At 44.0% G+C, this 14,804-nt stretch overlaps 2 protein-coding genes across 17 annotated transcripts in view; one reads left to right on the forward strand and one right to left on the reverse strand.

Annotated features, from left to right (window-relative positions):
- The window catches only part of LOC131546961 (plakophilin-4-like), a 180,248-nt gene that overhangs the window by 39,015 nt on the left and 126,429 nt on the right, over window positions 1-14,804 (forward strand). The gene's annotated exons all lie outside the window — the stretch shown is intronic.
- LOC131546963 (uncharacterized) lies at window positions 10,948-13,756 on the reverse strand. Its single transcript, XM_058787131.1, has 4 exons — window positions 13,343-13,756; window positions 13,102-13,254; window positions 11,833-11,928; window positions 10,948-11,642 (listed from the first exon to the last, which is right to left on the reverse strand). The coding sequence occupies exons 1-4, from the start codon at window positions 13,442-13,444 to the stop codon at window positions 11,361-11,363; spliced, it is 633 nt and encodes a 210-aa protein (XP_058643114.1). The 5' UTR covers window positions 13,445-13,756; the 3' UTR covers window positions 10,948-11,360.

Below are 14,804 nucleotides of genomic sequence, written 5' to 3' on the forward strand. Positions count from 1 at the left end.
TTTGTTTCCTCTGGTGTGACAGGAAACATGCTGGTGAAACTTGGGTAGCACTGACTTTAAGTTTGAGTGATTAAAGTCACCTGCAACAATAAAAGCCGCTTCCGGGTGATCAGTCTGTTGTTTACTGATGGCTGTGTGAAGTTCTTTCATAGCAAGCTTGGCATCAGCATCCGGGGGAATATAGGCTGCAGTTATAATGGTGGAAGTGAACTCCCGCGGTAGATAAAACGGTCTACATTTAACCATGAGAAACTCAAGGTTAGCTGAACAATGACTCCCAACAACAGCAGAGTTTGTGCACCAAGCTTTGTTAATGTAAATAGTTCTCCTCTGGCCAGACGAACCAGCAGTTCAATTCCAACTGCAGCAAAGTCAGATTGTGTAAAGGACTCATTTGGTTCCCATGGGCTTGTCCCGATGGCTGTCTAGGTGACGAGGTCCTCACTGGGGATCTGTCTCTGGGGCTCATCTAGGTGTCCTGATCTCCGCTGACGTTCAGGGCTGTAGAGGTCATCTCTAGGTGCTGATCCACCATCTGATCTGGATACAGACAGGATCCGGGTGACTGCAGTGACCATCTGATCTGGATAGAGACTGGATCGGGTGGCTACGGTGATCTCGGAATAAGAAAGAAACAGTCCAATATTAGCGTAGATGCCATTCTTCTTACGATGTAACGAGTACATTGGGTGTTATGGGAAGTGTTCCCGGTTCTGGTTGATCTAATTAATGCAGCCTAACAATCCTTTAACGGATTTGAATATTAGAAGCGTATTACTGTATTATGTGTAAGCCAGGTTAAACAGATAGGTCTTTAATCTCGATTTAAACTGACAGAGTGTGTCTGCCTCCCGAAAAGTGTTAGGTAGATTGTTCCAGAGTTTTGGCGCTAAACAGGAAAAGTTTCTGCCGCCTGCAGTTGATTTTGATATTCTAGGTATTGTCAAATGACCAGAGTTTTGAGAACGTAGTGGACGTGGAGGACTATAATGCATTAAAAGCTCGCTCAAGTACTGAGGAGCTAAACCATTCAAGGCTTTATAAGTAATTAACAAGATTTTAAAATCTATACAATGTTTAATAGGGAGCCAGTGCAGTGTTGACAGAACCAAGCTAATGTGGTCACACTTCCTGGTTCTAGTAAAAACTCTAGCTGCTGCATTTTGGACCATCTGGAGTTTGTTTATTAAGCGTGCAGAACAACCACCCAATAAAGCATTACAATAATCTAACCTTGAGGTCATAAATGCATGAATTAACATTTCTGCATTTGACTTTGAGAGCATAGGTCTCAATTTAGATATATTTTTAAGATGAAAAAATGCAGTTTTACAAATGCTAGAAGCGTGGCTGTCAAAGGAAAGATTGCTATCAAATAGCAAACCTAGGTTCCTAACTGATGACGAAGAATCGACAGAGCAGCCATCAAGTTATTACATGTGGGGGTTTTAGGTCCGATAAGTAAAACCTCTGTTTTTTCATAATTTAGCAGTAAGAAATTACTCGTCATCCAATTTTTTTATATTGACTACGCATTCCGTTAGTTTCTCAATTTGGTGGGTTTCGCCGGGCCGCGAAGAAATATAGATCCGAGTATCATCAGCATAACAGTGAAAGCTAACACCGTGTTTCCTGGTGATATTTCCTAAGGGTAACATGTAAAGCGGGAAAAGTAACGGCCCTAGTACTGAGCCTTGAGGTACTCCATACTGCACTTGTGATCGATATGATACCTCTTCATTCACTGCTACGAACTGATGGCAGTCAGATAAGTACGATTTGAACCATGCTAATGCACTTCCACTAATGCCAACAAAGTTTTCTAGTCTATTCAAAAGAATGTTGTGGTCAATTGTGTCGAACGCAGCGCTAAGATCCAGTAGTACTAATAGAGAGATACAACCACAATCAGATGATAGAAGCAGGTCATTTGTAACTCTAATGAGAGCAGTCTCAGTACTATGAAACGGTCTAAATCCTGACTGGAAATCCTGACAGATATCATTTTTCTCTAAGAAGGAATATAATTGTGAGGACTACCTTTTCTAGTATCTTTGACAGAAAAGGGAGATTCGAGATTGGTCTGTAATTAAAGGTGCTGTATGTAGGATTGACACCTAGCGGTTTAACTAAGTATTGCAGTCCAAATTCAAAATATTGGAGACGGTTTTTTCACCCGGCCCCTCCTCCTCAGACTTGACGCACATGCAGGTTGCCAGATTAATGACACCAACAGGAACGAGCGCACATGATGATGAATGAAATTAAATACGCTGTGTTTTCCGCCAACTGGCAACCCAGGGTGCCGAAATACAATTGGGTAAACTGGCAGTGGGCGGGTTTCACAAACCATAACAAACACAGACATTCCGGGCTGGAATGCACATTTTAAAAGGAGAATAACTGACTGTAGCATAGTTTTTCAGATAAACAAGTATGTTAACTTAGCATGTTTCTTAAATATCTGCAAACGTATTATGGTATTTTTATGCTTTAGTAGAGTCAAACTCCTACATACAGCACCTTTAACTAGATCTTTGGGGTCAAGTTGTGTTTTTTTAATGAGAGGCTTAATAAAAGCCAGTTTGAAGGTTTTGGGAACATATCCTAATGACAATGCCGAATTAATAATAGCCAAAAGAGGATCTATGACTTCTGGAAGCACCTCTTTTAGTAGTTTAGATGGAATAGGGTCTAACATACATGTTGTTGGTTTAGATGATTTAACAAGTTTATACAATTCTTCCTCTCCTATAGTAGAGAATGAGTGGAATTGTTCTATAGTGCACTATCTGATGCGATACTGTAGCTGACGATGGTTACAATTTTATCTCTGATAGTATCGATCTTGGAAGTAAAATAATTCATAGTCATTACTGCTGTGCTGTTGGGAAATGTCAACTGCTGATACTTTATTTTTTGTTAATTTAGCCACTGTATTGAATAAATACCTGGGGTTATGTTTGTTTTCTTCTAAAAGAGACGAAAAGTAATCAGATCTAGCAGTTTTTAATGCTTTTCTGTAGGATAGGGTACTTTCCCGCCAAGCAATACGAAATACCTCTAGTTTTGTTTTCCTCCAGCTGTGCTCCATTTTCCGGGCTGCTCTCTTTAAGGCACGAGTGTGCTCACTGCTCATTATACTACGGTGTTGGACTCTTTTCCTTAATCTTCCTTAAGCGTAAAGGAGCAACCGTATCTAAAGTGCTAGAAAAGAGAGAGTCCATAGTTTGTTACATCAAGTTTTTCTGTGCTGTTGGATATGCTGAGGAATTGAGATAAATCGGGAAGATTATTTACAAAGCAGTCTTTTGTGGTAGAAGTGATGGTTCTACCATACGTGTAGCAAGGAGTAGAATTTACAGTTTTAGCTATATGGAGTTTACACAAGACTAGATAATGATCTGAGATATCATCACTTTGCTGCAGAATTTCAATACCATTAACATCAATTCCATGTGACAATATTAAATCTAGAGTATGATTTCGACAATGAGTAGGTCCTGAGACATGTTGTCTAACCCCAATAGAGTTCAGAATGTCTATGAATGCTGATCCTAATGTATCTTTTTCATTACCAACGTGGATATTAAAATCACCAATGATTAAGACTTTATCTGCAGCCAGCACTAACTCTGATAGAAAATCAGTAATTTTTTTAATAAAGTCTGTATGGTGCCCTGGTGACCTGTATACAGTAGCCAGTACAAACATCACAGGGGATTTATCATTAACACTTGTTTCTCTAGATCAGGTCTTCTCAAACTTTTGCAAGCTGGGCCTCCCCAAAGCTGGTTCATTGCAGCTGGGGCCTAATAGTAGGCATCATCTGCATTTTTTACAGAAGCTTGCAGGTAGGTGATGTTAATGTGAGACCTGAGCCTGCTTTGCCTTGCAAAGATCCTCAATTCTTGGCTCAATGTTTGATAAACATAGCCTCAAATCATCCTCAATTTATGCACGATTGCGGTATTTCGTTTTGAGTGCAGTCATTTTTGAGAATCCTGCCTCGCACAAATATGTCGATGCGAAAGGAAGGAGAATCTTCAAGGTGACGTCACAGAGTTCAGGATATTCCTGCATCAATGCTGCCCAGAATGACGAAAGAGGGCAGGAGCTAAAGAGTTCCTTCAGTCTACTGTCACTCTTCAGCTCAATAAGCTGTTCCTGCATATCAATTGATAGCTGTGCACACAAACGGATCTCAAACCCACGCAAAAGAGCGATAATCCTCTTTAAAGTACGTCGCAAATTGTTTTCTCATTGCTGACAGGTGCTCAGACGCTGATTGAAATAGGGAGGAGAAATCGTGTGACGTGCCTGTGCCTGCATCAGTGATAAAGTCTGCAAGGCTGGGGAACATGTCGCAGTTCCCTCGACTGATGCGGCCATGCCAGAGGTCTAGTTTTTGTGTGAAGGCGTGCACTTTGTCTGCAAGGAGCAAAATATGAGTTTCGCGGCCTTGCAAAGACAGGTTGAGGCCGTTCAAGCGGTCAAATATATCGACCAAATAGGACAGAGACGCAAATATTTTGAGGGGTGTTTTTGACAATTGAGAGCCACCAAATGACGAATATGAAAAAACGAATACGACAGTTTCGGACTCAGTCAGGGTGCAAGGACCTTAAACTTTTGAGGCTTGCGCAGCTTCTCGAGGAGAAATCAAACAAATGAGCGCCGTTTTCTAAAGTCTATGAGCGCAGCACACACAAATAAACTAAACTGACATACTGCAGTTAAATTTCAAAATGTGGTGTTTTTATATTTATAACATTTGAATACAGTTCAGCAACATACATCACACGACCTGACGACCAAGAGAGCTGACAATTGACCATCACTTAATTTACCATCACCTCATGATTGAAAATGTGACACTGATTTCATATGACAGTTAAACAAACAAGTTAATAATATTAAGTCACTTACATTTTAGACGAAATAATGACTGTTTTGGTCTATTTTAGCAGCGAAAATAGATCCGATGAATCCAAACAAAGATCACAGCATAGCGCATCTCACAGCAACACTCAATCGTGTTTTGAATGATTCAGTGTTTTGAACAAATCGGTTGAGTCAAAGATTCAATGACCCATGCACAAACATCTGTCTCATTCTTGATGAATCGGCCGTTTGAACGAATCGTTTGAATGAACGACTCAATGACTCGCTTAATAAAACCACTTATCACCTGCATTTGCTCTCACTATCGACAAACCAATCAAATTTGTTCAAAACTCTTTTTTTTTTTTTTAAATCAGTCCAAACACATTTTAATTTTTATTCAGGAGTTATTTATATACAAAACTATAACTTTTTATGACAGTAGTTTAGTGATTAAAAAATTTGCAATTTTACAAAATTTACAAATTTACAAAAAAGTTTTTTTTTTCCTCCCATCCTGTAGCCTACTCGCGCCCCCCCGGTTGAGAACCACTGCTCTAGATAATGTTATATGAAGCACCATTACTTCAAAGGAGTTATACTTAAAGCCTGCCCTCTGAGAAATACTGATAATATTGCTATAAATTTTAGCAACACCCTCCTCCTTTGCCTTTTGGACGCGGTTCATTTTTATAACGGTAATCTTGGGGGGTAGACTCGTTTAAAATAATGTATTCATCTGGTTTTAGCCAGGTTTCTGTCAAACGGAGCACATCTAGGTCATGATCAGTGATCATATAATTTACAAAAAGCGCTTTCGTAAAAAGGGACCTGATATTCAGTAAGCCAAGCTTTATCATTTGTTTCTCTGTATTATATAAATTTTTATTTGTTGAACGTCAATTAAATTGTTACTCTTAAATTGGTTTGGACGTTTTTTGTATTTTCTAGTTCGGGGAACAGACACAGTCTCTATAGTGTTATATCTAGGTGAAAGAGTCTCTATGTGCTGAGAAATATTAGGATTTTGAAATTGTATTGGGTGCAGATATGAATTCTGTAATGTTGCATATCAATACTCACCCTAATGTTGTCGATATAACTTGAAACGCTTTAAAATGCCTTTCTCCGTTTTGGTATAACAGCTGGCAGACTCGCAATGTGATGGACAGCATTTACAATAATTCAGGGAAGTTCTTGTAAACTGAAAAGTCGTCATCTCTGTCATTTTGAAAGCTCTTCGTTAAGAACAATGGCTTCCGGCGCAGCACCGGATGCAAGTAAGGGTCCTGAGGAAAAACGCGGAAGTGACCGTGCATAGAGCCCATTCTCTCACTCACTGAGTTTTGCCATCGTGAGGGAAGGGCAGGTCCACCTTCTTTTTGTAGCCAATCAAATGAGGCTCTCGTTAACCCTCCATTTACTCTTATCTGATTGGTTTAATAAACATATCATACACCAAGACATTTATCTTCATTTATGCTGCCTTTATGTGCTATCGGAATGATCGTAAATACGAGTTTCCTAATCGGAAATTAGATGTGAACGGCCTCTCAAGTTGTATTTACTACTGGGAAATTCGGAAATAATTTTGATACCAGAGTTTCCGAGTTGGGCGGGTCATAAACTTTAGACATGGAGGGCACAACCATTGCTGCTGTCAATGCTGTTCTCACAACACCTACATCCCTTTGTCTTGTTGCTAAAGTAGTGTACTTATTGTCACGTCCCTGGACTGTCTTGTGTGTGTTTTGCTCCCCATGTGTGCCCTGTGACCTAGTTTCTGTCTCCCCTTGATTGTTTAATTTGATGCCAGGTGTGTCTCCTTAGTTCACTGATTGTCTTGTCTTTATAAACCCCAGTCCTTTCAGTTAGTGTTTGTTGGTCTTTGTGTCTACGTAATTGTCAACCCTGCCTGTGATCTGTGTCCTTATTTTGATAATTAAACTTCCGTGTTGCTAAATTCCTCGTCTCCTCGTTCCTGGTTCCCGTGCTCCCCTGTGAAGTGTGACAGAAAGACCAACCTATACAGTAACCTCCGTATTTTTCCCTCCGTTTTGTTTTCTCGTTATACCCAGTGTTTTTTCTTTCCGTTGTGTTCGATGGATCCCTATGTTCGGCCCGAATTCCTCCTCCTCCTGCTGGAGCAGGGGGACAGATCTCTCGAGGACCACACCAGAAAATTCCTGATGATAGCTAATGACACCAGCTACCCGGACGGCACGCTCTGCTCATTCTATAACGCAAGTCTGAACACCGCGTGCAGAGCGCTGTCGTCCGAGGATGGTCCTCGAGAGGATTTCGCCGCCTTCGTGGAGTGGATGCTGGTGAGAAACGGATCACCCCTCACCGTCTCTTCCGAGGATGATCTCGCCAGATCCACTCCAGACCCAGAGCCCAGCCCACCAACTCCCAGCGGTAGGGAGCATCAGCCCGAGCCCACCGATGACGGAGAGCCATTGCCCGCTGCGATCTGCGAGCCAGCGCGAAGCCGAGCGACTGAGCGGAAGATCGCCCCGGAAGTTGAGCCCAACACGTCAGATCAGGTGCGAGAGCCGGCGACGGTGCCCATCGCGAGGGAGCCAACCGTGGGACGGTGTGAGCGGAGTGGAGCTCCGCCCTGCATCACGGCTGAGGATGAGCTGATCATCTATCTGGGGCTGCTGGACATGGAGGAGGATTTACTGGACTGGGAAACGGATCTGGAGGTCAACGTTTCCCTTCACCAGCCGCCGTTCGCGGTCCAGGAAAACCCGCCGGCAGAAAGTATGGCAAGCCCGCCGGCAGAGAGTATGGCAAGCCCGCCGGCAGAGAGTATGGCAAGCCCGCCGGTGCCTGCCCCTCGCAAGAGCCCGCCAGTGCCTGCCCCTCGCAAGAGCCCGCCCCTCGCAAGAGCCCGCCAGTGCCTGCCCCTCGCAAGAGCCCGCCAGTGCCTGCCCCTCGCAAGAGCCCGCCAGTGCCTGCCCCTCGCAAGAGCCCGCCAGTGCCTGCCCCTCGCAAGAGCCCTCTAGAGTCTCCGCTGGTTCCGTCCAGCACAGCGCTTCCCGAGCGCCCCCCAGTGCCTGCGCCAAGAAGGCGCTCCCAAGAGTCTCCGCTGGTTCCGTCCAGCACAGCGCTCAGCGCCCCCAGTGCCTGCGCCAAGAAGGCGCTCCCAAGAGTCTCCGCTGGTTCCGTCCAGCACAGCGCTTCAGAGCGCCCCCCAGTGCCTGCGCCAAGAAGGCGCTCCCAAGAGTCTCCGCTGGTTCCGTCCAGCACAGCGCTTCCCGAGCGCCCCCCAGTGCCTGCGCCACGGCGCTCCCAAGAGTCTCCGCTGGTTCCGTCCAGCACAGCGCTTCCCGAGCGCCCCCCAGTGCCTGCGCCAAGAAGGCGCTCCCAAGAGTCTCCGCTGGTTCCGTCCAGCACAGCGCTTCCAGAGCGCCCCCCAGTGCCTGCGCCACGGCGCTCCCAAGAGTCTCCGCTGGTTCCGTCCAGCACAGCGCTTCAGCGCCCCCAGTGCCTACACCAAGAGAGCGCCTCCCTGTCTCCGCGCTGCAAGAGCGTCTCCCTGTCTCCAGCTGCAAGAGCGCCTCCCTGTCTCCGCGCTGCCAGAGCGCCCCCAGTGCCGGCCCCTCGCAGTGCCCGCCAGTGCCGGCCCCTCGCAGTGCCCCAGTGCCTGCGCCACGAAGGCGCTTCAAGAGTCCCGCTGGTCCCGTCCAGCACCGCGCTGCCAGAGCGCCCCCAGTGCCTGCACCAAGAAGGCGCCTCCCTGTCTCAGCGCTGCAAGAGCGCCTCCCTGTCTCCGCTGCAAGAGCGCCTCCTGTCTCCAGGCTGCAAGAGCGCCTCCCTGTCTCCAGCGCTGCAAGAGCGTCTCCCGTCTCGCGCTGCCAGAGCGCCCCAAGTGTCCGCGCTTCAAGAGCGCCCCCAGTGCCGGCCCCTCGCAAATGCCCACCCTCCCACCCGCTCCTGCCTCCTCCACCACTGTCGCCTGGCAGCCCCTCTGCTCGCCCTCAGCCCACCATCAATACGGTGCGAGCCCCACAGGACTGCCATCCTCCAGCATCGCCGGGCTGGAGTATCCTCACCTCCGCCTCCAACCTCCTCGGCCCGGACTCTGCCTCGGCCCGTTGACCCAGCGGCTCCACCTCGGCTCCTAGCTCCCTCGCCTCCACCGTCACCCGTCGATCCTCCAGCTCCACCAGGCTCCTCGTCCCTCCGGCTCCGCCTTGGTCGGGCGTCGACCCGCCATCGCCTCAGGACTCCGCTCCTCCGCTGCACCTCGCCGCTCCGCCCCACCGGCTCAGTTGGGCTCCTTCCTCCCGCCAGCTCCACCTTGGTCCTCAGTCGCTGCCCGCCGCTGATCTCCGGAGCTCCGCCGCCTCGGGTCGCCAGAGCACTCTGCTCCACCTTGGCCCCCGGATCCTCGGCATTCCCTGGCTCGTCGGCTCTCCGTCTCCGCCTCGGGCTCCTCCACCACCTGCTCCGCCGCCGTTGGTCGGCCCCTGGAGTCAGAGGCCATTCCTCCTCCATGGCTCCTCCCTCCGTCGGCTCCACCGTGGGCCATCATCATGGCTGTGGCCTGGGTCCAGCCAGGCTCCTCCTGCCCGGGTCCCTCCTGTCTCTTCCCTGGCTCCTCCCTCCTTCGTTGCCTCCCTGGTCTCTGTCTGCCGACCTCCTCCCGGTGGTCCGTCCTCCTCCTGAGCCTCCGCCATGGTTCCCACCCGCTTCCCTCTGTTGTTCCACGGTGCGAGGACGCACCTTCCGGGAGGGGGAGTAATGTCACGCCCTGGACTGTCTTGTGTGTGTTTTGCTCCCCATGTGTGCCCTGTGACCTAGTTTCTGTCTCCCCTTGATTGTTTAATTTGATGCCAGGTGTGTCTCCTTAGTTCACTGATTGTCTTGTCTTTATAAACCCCAGTCCTTTCAGTTAGTGTTTGTTGGTCTTTAAGTGTCTACGTAATTGTCAACCCTGCCTGTGATCTGTGTCCTTATTTTGATAATTAAACTTCCGTGTTGCTAAATTCCTCGTCTCCTCGTTCCTGGTTCCCGTGCTCCCCTGTGAAGTGTGACACTTATAGGCTAGATATGAACAATCATTCGAAGCATATTGTATGTTTTATAAGCAGTGAAATAAGCATGTAGGCTATTTGACAGAAATTCCTGAATTGTCAGCAAACTGCATGTATAGCGCAGTAAATGTTTATATGATTGTCAAGCAGTGGGATGTTACATTTTATTCTTTCTGACATTGAAGCACTTGAATACGACAAGCTTGTAATCACGACTTCATAAGTGGGAAATAGGAAATTTCCCATAGCACGTGAAGGCAGCATTAGTTCAAGAAGGTTCTCACTGCCGGGAATGGTACTTTTAACGTATACATACAGTAAAAATAAATAAATAAATACCAACTTAATTAAAACATGATATTTTATAAGTTGTGTTCCTTTAGGCTAGACTACCATGTGTTCATACTGAATTGTGAGCTGGTGTTAACATTATTTGGTTTGGTTTGGCTTTACTTTGAAATTTCCTAATCTGCTTACACCACTGATGTTAAACTTTATAATCAAAATGATGTTATGTGAGTAACAATGCTCAAACACTGTGGTATCAGAGTGTGATACTTTGTAAAACCTTTTTTACTATGCCAATAAAGCTACTTAAATCTGAATTTGTTAATTTTCAGACCATGTCTCTGTTTATGGTATTTAACACTCAATTGTATATTTTGAAATTTCAGTATTGATCCTGATTACTTTCAAGTCACCAATCAAGCTATTATATGAAGCAAGAATGAGTAACATGCACTGTAAAAAATAATACCCTATATCTACTCAATAAAATTGTGGCAACAGATTACAAGCAATGTTATTAAATTCAACAACACTTAAGAATTGAGTTGGAATTAATCAAATGAGCTCCTTCCAAATCAACCATTCAAAATGAGTAACTGCAAGTAAATCACACAAAACAATTAAGTAAAATTTAAACAAAAATATTGGTTTCCTTGGACAAAAAAACCCCACTATGCTAATGAATACTACTTAATGGAATTGATTTGATTTAACACAAAATTAAGTTGGTATTATCATTTTTAATGAGTGGATTAATTAAAATAATTTAATTAAATCTGATTGTAGGTATAACAGACATAGACATCAAAGATGAATTACAAACTCCTTTTATTGCCAACAAGGTCACAAAAATAGCATTTATTAGAATTATCAATGTGAACATTCACTATTCTTTACCAACAGAACTGCATCTTTTTTTCCAATTACATTAAGGCATATCAATTCAAAAAGTGCAAATTTGTCTCTTTTTAGGCACAAACTGTTCAAAATACACAATGCAGTTGCATTGTTTAAAATAAAATAAATATAAAAAACAAGGTTTCCATGTTTTCAAAACAAAAGAAAGTGTGACTTTTTCGGCAACATTGAACCACAGAAAAGATTACACTAATAATCTCATTTTAAAACAGCCTATAGATTTTATCAACTGGACTTAGTTAAACGAAGCTTTGAAGCATCCAGCTCCAGGAGAAGTTTCTGAAATACCTCAAAGGTATACTTTAGATGCTTGGGATAATGGAGATTCAATGCATAGGTCAAACCAAGAAGGACACAGCAAGCCCTGGGAACACCTTCAAGGCCTTTGAGGACTTTCACGCCCTCGATAACAATTCCAGTGTCCTTTGGACTGTCACTTGAAGCTCCTGTCCTGGTCACAATTACTGCCATCACAAGCGGTTCAATTCCTGTCAGTTCTTCATTGTCCTGCAACCATAAACAGCAGTGAGACCCAAAACCTAAGAAATACTGATCAAAAGAGAAAATCTGAAACTCTATTTGTATCTTACAATACTGATCAAACAAGTCAAGTCCAATCAACAATATTATGGTTAAGTAACCAACAATAATTGATTTAAATTCACACATCTGGTATATTAAAATTAAGATGGCATACGTTGAATTCTTTGAGATCTCCTGCATGTTCCCCAAGGAATTCAGTCATGCAGCGGATGACCACCTCTCTTTTCATATCAACAGAACAATGCTCATCCTAAAAGAAATAAATAAATTAATGATATCTCCTCCTTGGTTTCTTTAATTTAGTGGTGTAAAATAGTGGTGCAATAATGTCAATAGGTGATTGTGAAATCTGTGCTTGCAAAGTGTGCATGGAATCTGTTCTGCACAATCCTCTTGTTTGTTAACATTCTTTAGTTTGAATCAGGCTTGAATTTGTTTGAAATTGATGCCATCCTTAATATTTAAATGTGACTAGAGCTTGCTGTTATGGTAAGGGACGTGACATTTACCGAACATGCTCTAATCCAGTGGTTCCCAACCACATTCCTGGAAACCCCAGCAGTGCACATTTTGAATGTCTCCTCAATCAAACACACCTGATTCAGTTCATCAGCTCATTAGTAGCAACTCCAAGACCTGATGTGGGTGTGTCAGACAAAGGAGACATGCAAAATGTACACTGTTGTGGGGCCTCCAGGAACGTGCTTGGGAACCACTGCTCTAAACAGTCGCAACACACTGGGCCAGCTAACCAATCAAAATCAACCAAAACTAAACAGCGCCTTTTAGATATGTAAAATATGTGTAAAATAATGCTTTTTGGATCCCTTTAAATTTACTGAAGAAAACAAGATTGAAGGGTTAATTCACGCAAAAATGACATTTCTATCAAGTACTCACCCACGTCGTCCCAATTTTCGTTGCAGAGCTTCAGTGTTTACGTCCGAATGGTAGCTCAGTATTGGAGCCGGCCAATATTGAGCCCATGTTCAGACATAAACACTGAAGCTCTGCAACGAAAATAGCATAGCATATGACAGGAGACAGGAATTTGTTGAATAAAGTCATTATTTTTGTTTTGTTTTTGCGCATAAAAAGTATTCTTGTCGCTTCATAATATTAAGGTTGAACGACTATAGTCACGTCAATGGTTTTAACAATGTCTCTAGTACCTTTCTGGACCTTAAAAGGTGCAATGTCGTTGCTGCCTATGTGTGGATCAGATACCCTTGGATTTCATTAAAAATATCTTAATTTGTGTTCTGAAGACAAATGAAGGTCTCACGGGTTTGGGACGACAAGAGGGTGAGTACTTAACAGAAATTGAATTTTTGGGTGAACTAACCCTTTAACAGATTCCTCGCAGCCTTACATAGAATAACTTGGAAAACAAATGGCTTACATGCTTCATTATAAACTTTACCTTCAGTAGTTCCATCTCCGTTTTCAGTCTTTGTCCAAGTACTCCTCCTTTGGCACGAAACAGTGTCAGCAGCTTGGGAGTGTGAAGATCCAATGAGGACATAAATTTAGGTTCCAGCTGCACGGTGGTTATTCTTTGAAATTCTGCAGTCACCTGAAATATGGAATGACAAATTAATTTAAGAAACAGTTTACAGAACAGACTTTAGATACATTATGTCTCTAAACATATAGCAACTCACTTGAGAAGGTTGAAACAGGGCTGGCCATCGTTCCTTTATATCTTGCACACTTGGACATTGATTAATGATTTCATGTCGTCTGTGTGCAAATGTTTTGTTCATCTTTTCCTTTATAATCTCTTCATTGTTCTTTTTTTTAAATTCTGAGACCAGCTCTTCTCTCTCTTTTTCCAAAGTCTTCTCATCTTCACCCACTGGGTAAGAAGGTAGAGGTAGTTGACTTCAGCTCTTCTTGGCTTTTTAACATTTTTTGCAGACTTTCTGTCATCTGGGTGTTTGTGTTTTAGAGCATTGCATGTGACCTCAGGAATGCCAAAACCTCTGAGTTTTGTACGGTAGTTAGCCATTTTGTATTTAATGCTCATCTGCCATGCATAAAGGCCTGAAAAGCTCCCTTGATCTGTCAGACATGGGTGTGCCTTTATAAGGGCTTCAGCTGGAAATAATCTGAAGGGAGGACGGATATGCAGTGTACGTGAAAATGGCCTGAGCTAGCTTTTCAAGTATGTCTGACTTGACATTTGGGGTAGTTAGCACTGTCCCATCTTTTCTGTAAATTTCATTGGCTCTTTCAAGAACCATTTCAGTCTCAACAGAGAACTGTGGAATGATGAATTCTTTTGGCCAGGGCTTCCTTTCTGGGCTGCTGCTTGGTGACAGGATGACCGTGCTTGCAGAGGAGTCTGTTGTGTCAGAGAAGTCCTGTATGGTAGTACACGTGGAGGTGGTCGTATCAAGGCACTGCTCTGTGATATCACTGCTTCGTTGGGTGAAAACAAAGTAAGAACTACTGGTGCGACAGTCACAACCTTTTGGTGGATTTGTGCTGAATTTGAGTTGTGGAGTGAAGAGTAAAAAATCCTCAAAATCTGAATCCATATACTGAAGACTGATATCATCTGTAATATTTAAAGCCTGCTTGACAGCTGAGTGCAACTCCTCCAAGGACTCTGGTATTCCAGATGGCAATGTTATCTTCTCTATCCTGTGGTCAAAGATTACCCTGAGGGCTGCTGAATCCATGATTGGTTACCTGAAGAAACAAGAAAAACAAGTCACTGACACTCATATAATGCTGTGTTGGTGATTGAAATTTAAATAAGAGTTGTCTTGGACAACTGCAGTTATAAAGCAACTCACTATTATGCTAAACTGCAACAAATGTGTCTTTTCAGTGTAACCATGCGCTTTCCCTCCACAGTATAAGATGCCAGTGGATAGTGATCTTGAAGGCTATGGTGATGAACAAAATCAATTCCCCACTGCTTTCTAACAGAAAAGACCTAAAATGCTCCAGGTACCAGGCACTGAGTTTCTTCACAATGAAGTAGAGATTGGTTTCCAAAATCACTGTCTGTAAAATCTCTACAAAATCAGGGAGTCCTCCAGTGGAACCATATGGCATGATCATTCCAGCAGAATACCGTGTCCCATAGTAAGTTACAGCATTTGACAACTGTAT

This window comes from Onychostoma macrolepis, chromosome 09 (genome assembly GCF_012432095.1).
Source record: "Onychostoma macrolepis isolate SWU-2019 chromosome 09, ASM1243209v1, whole genome shotgun sequence".
Taxonomy (NCBI): Eukaryota; Metazoa; Chordata; class Actinopteri; order Cypriniformes; family Cyprinidae; genus Onychostoma; species Onychostoma macrolepis.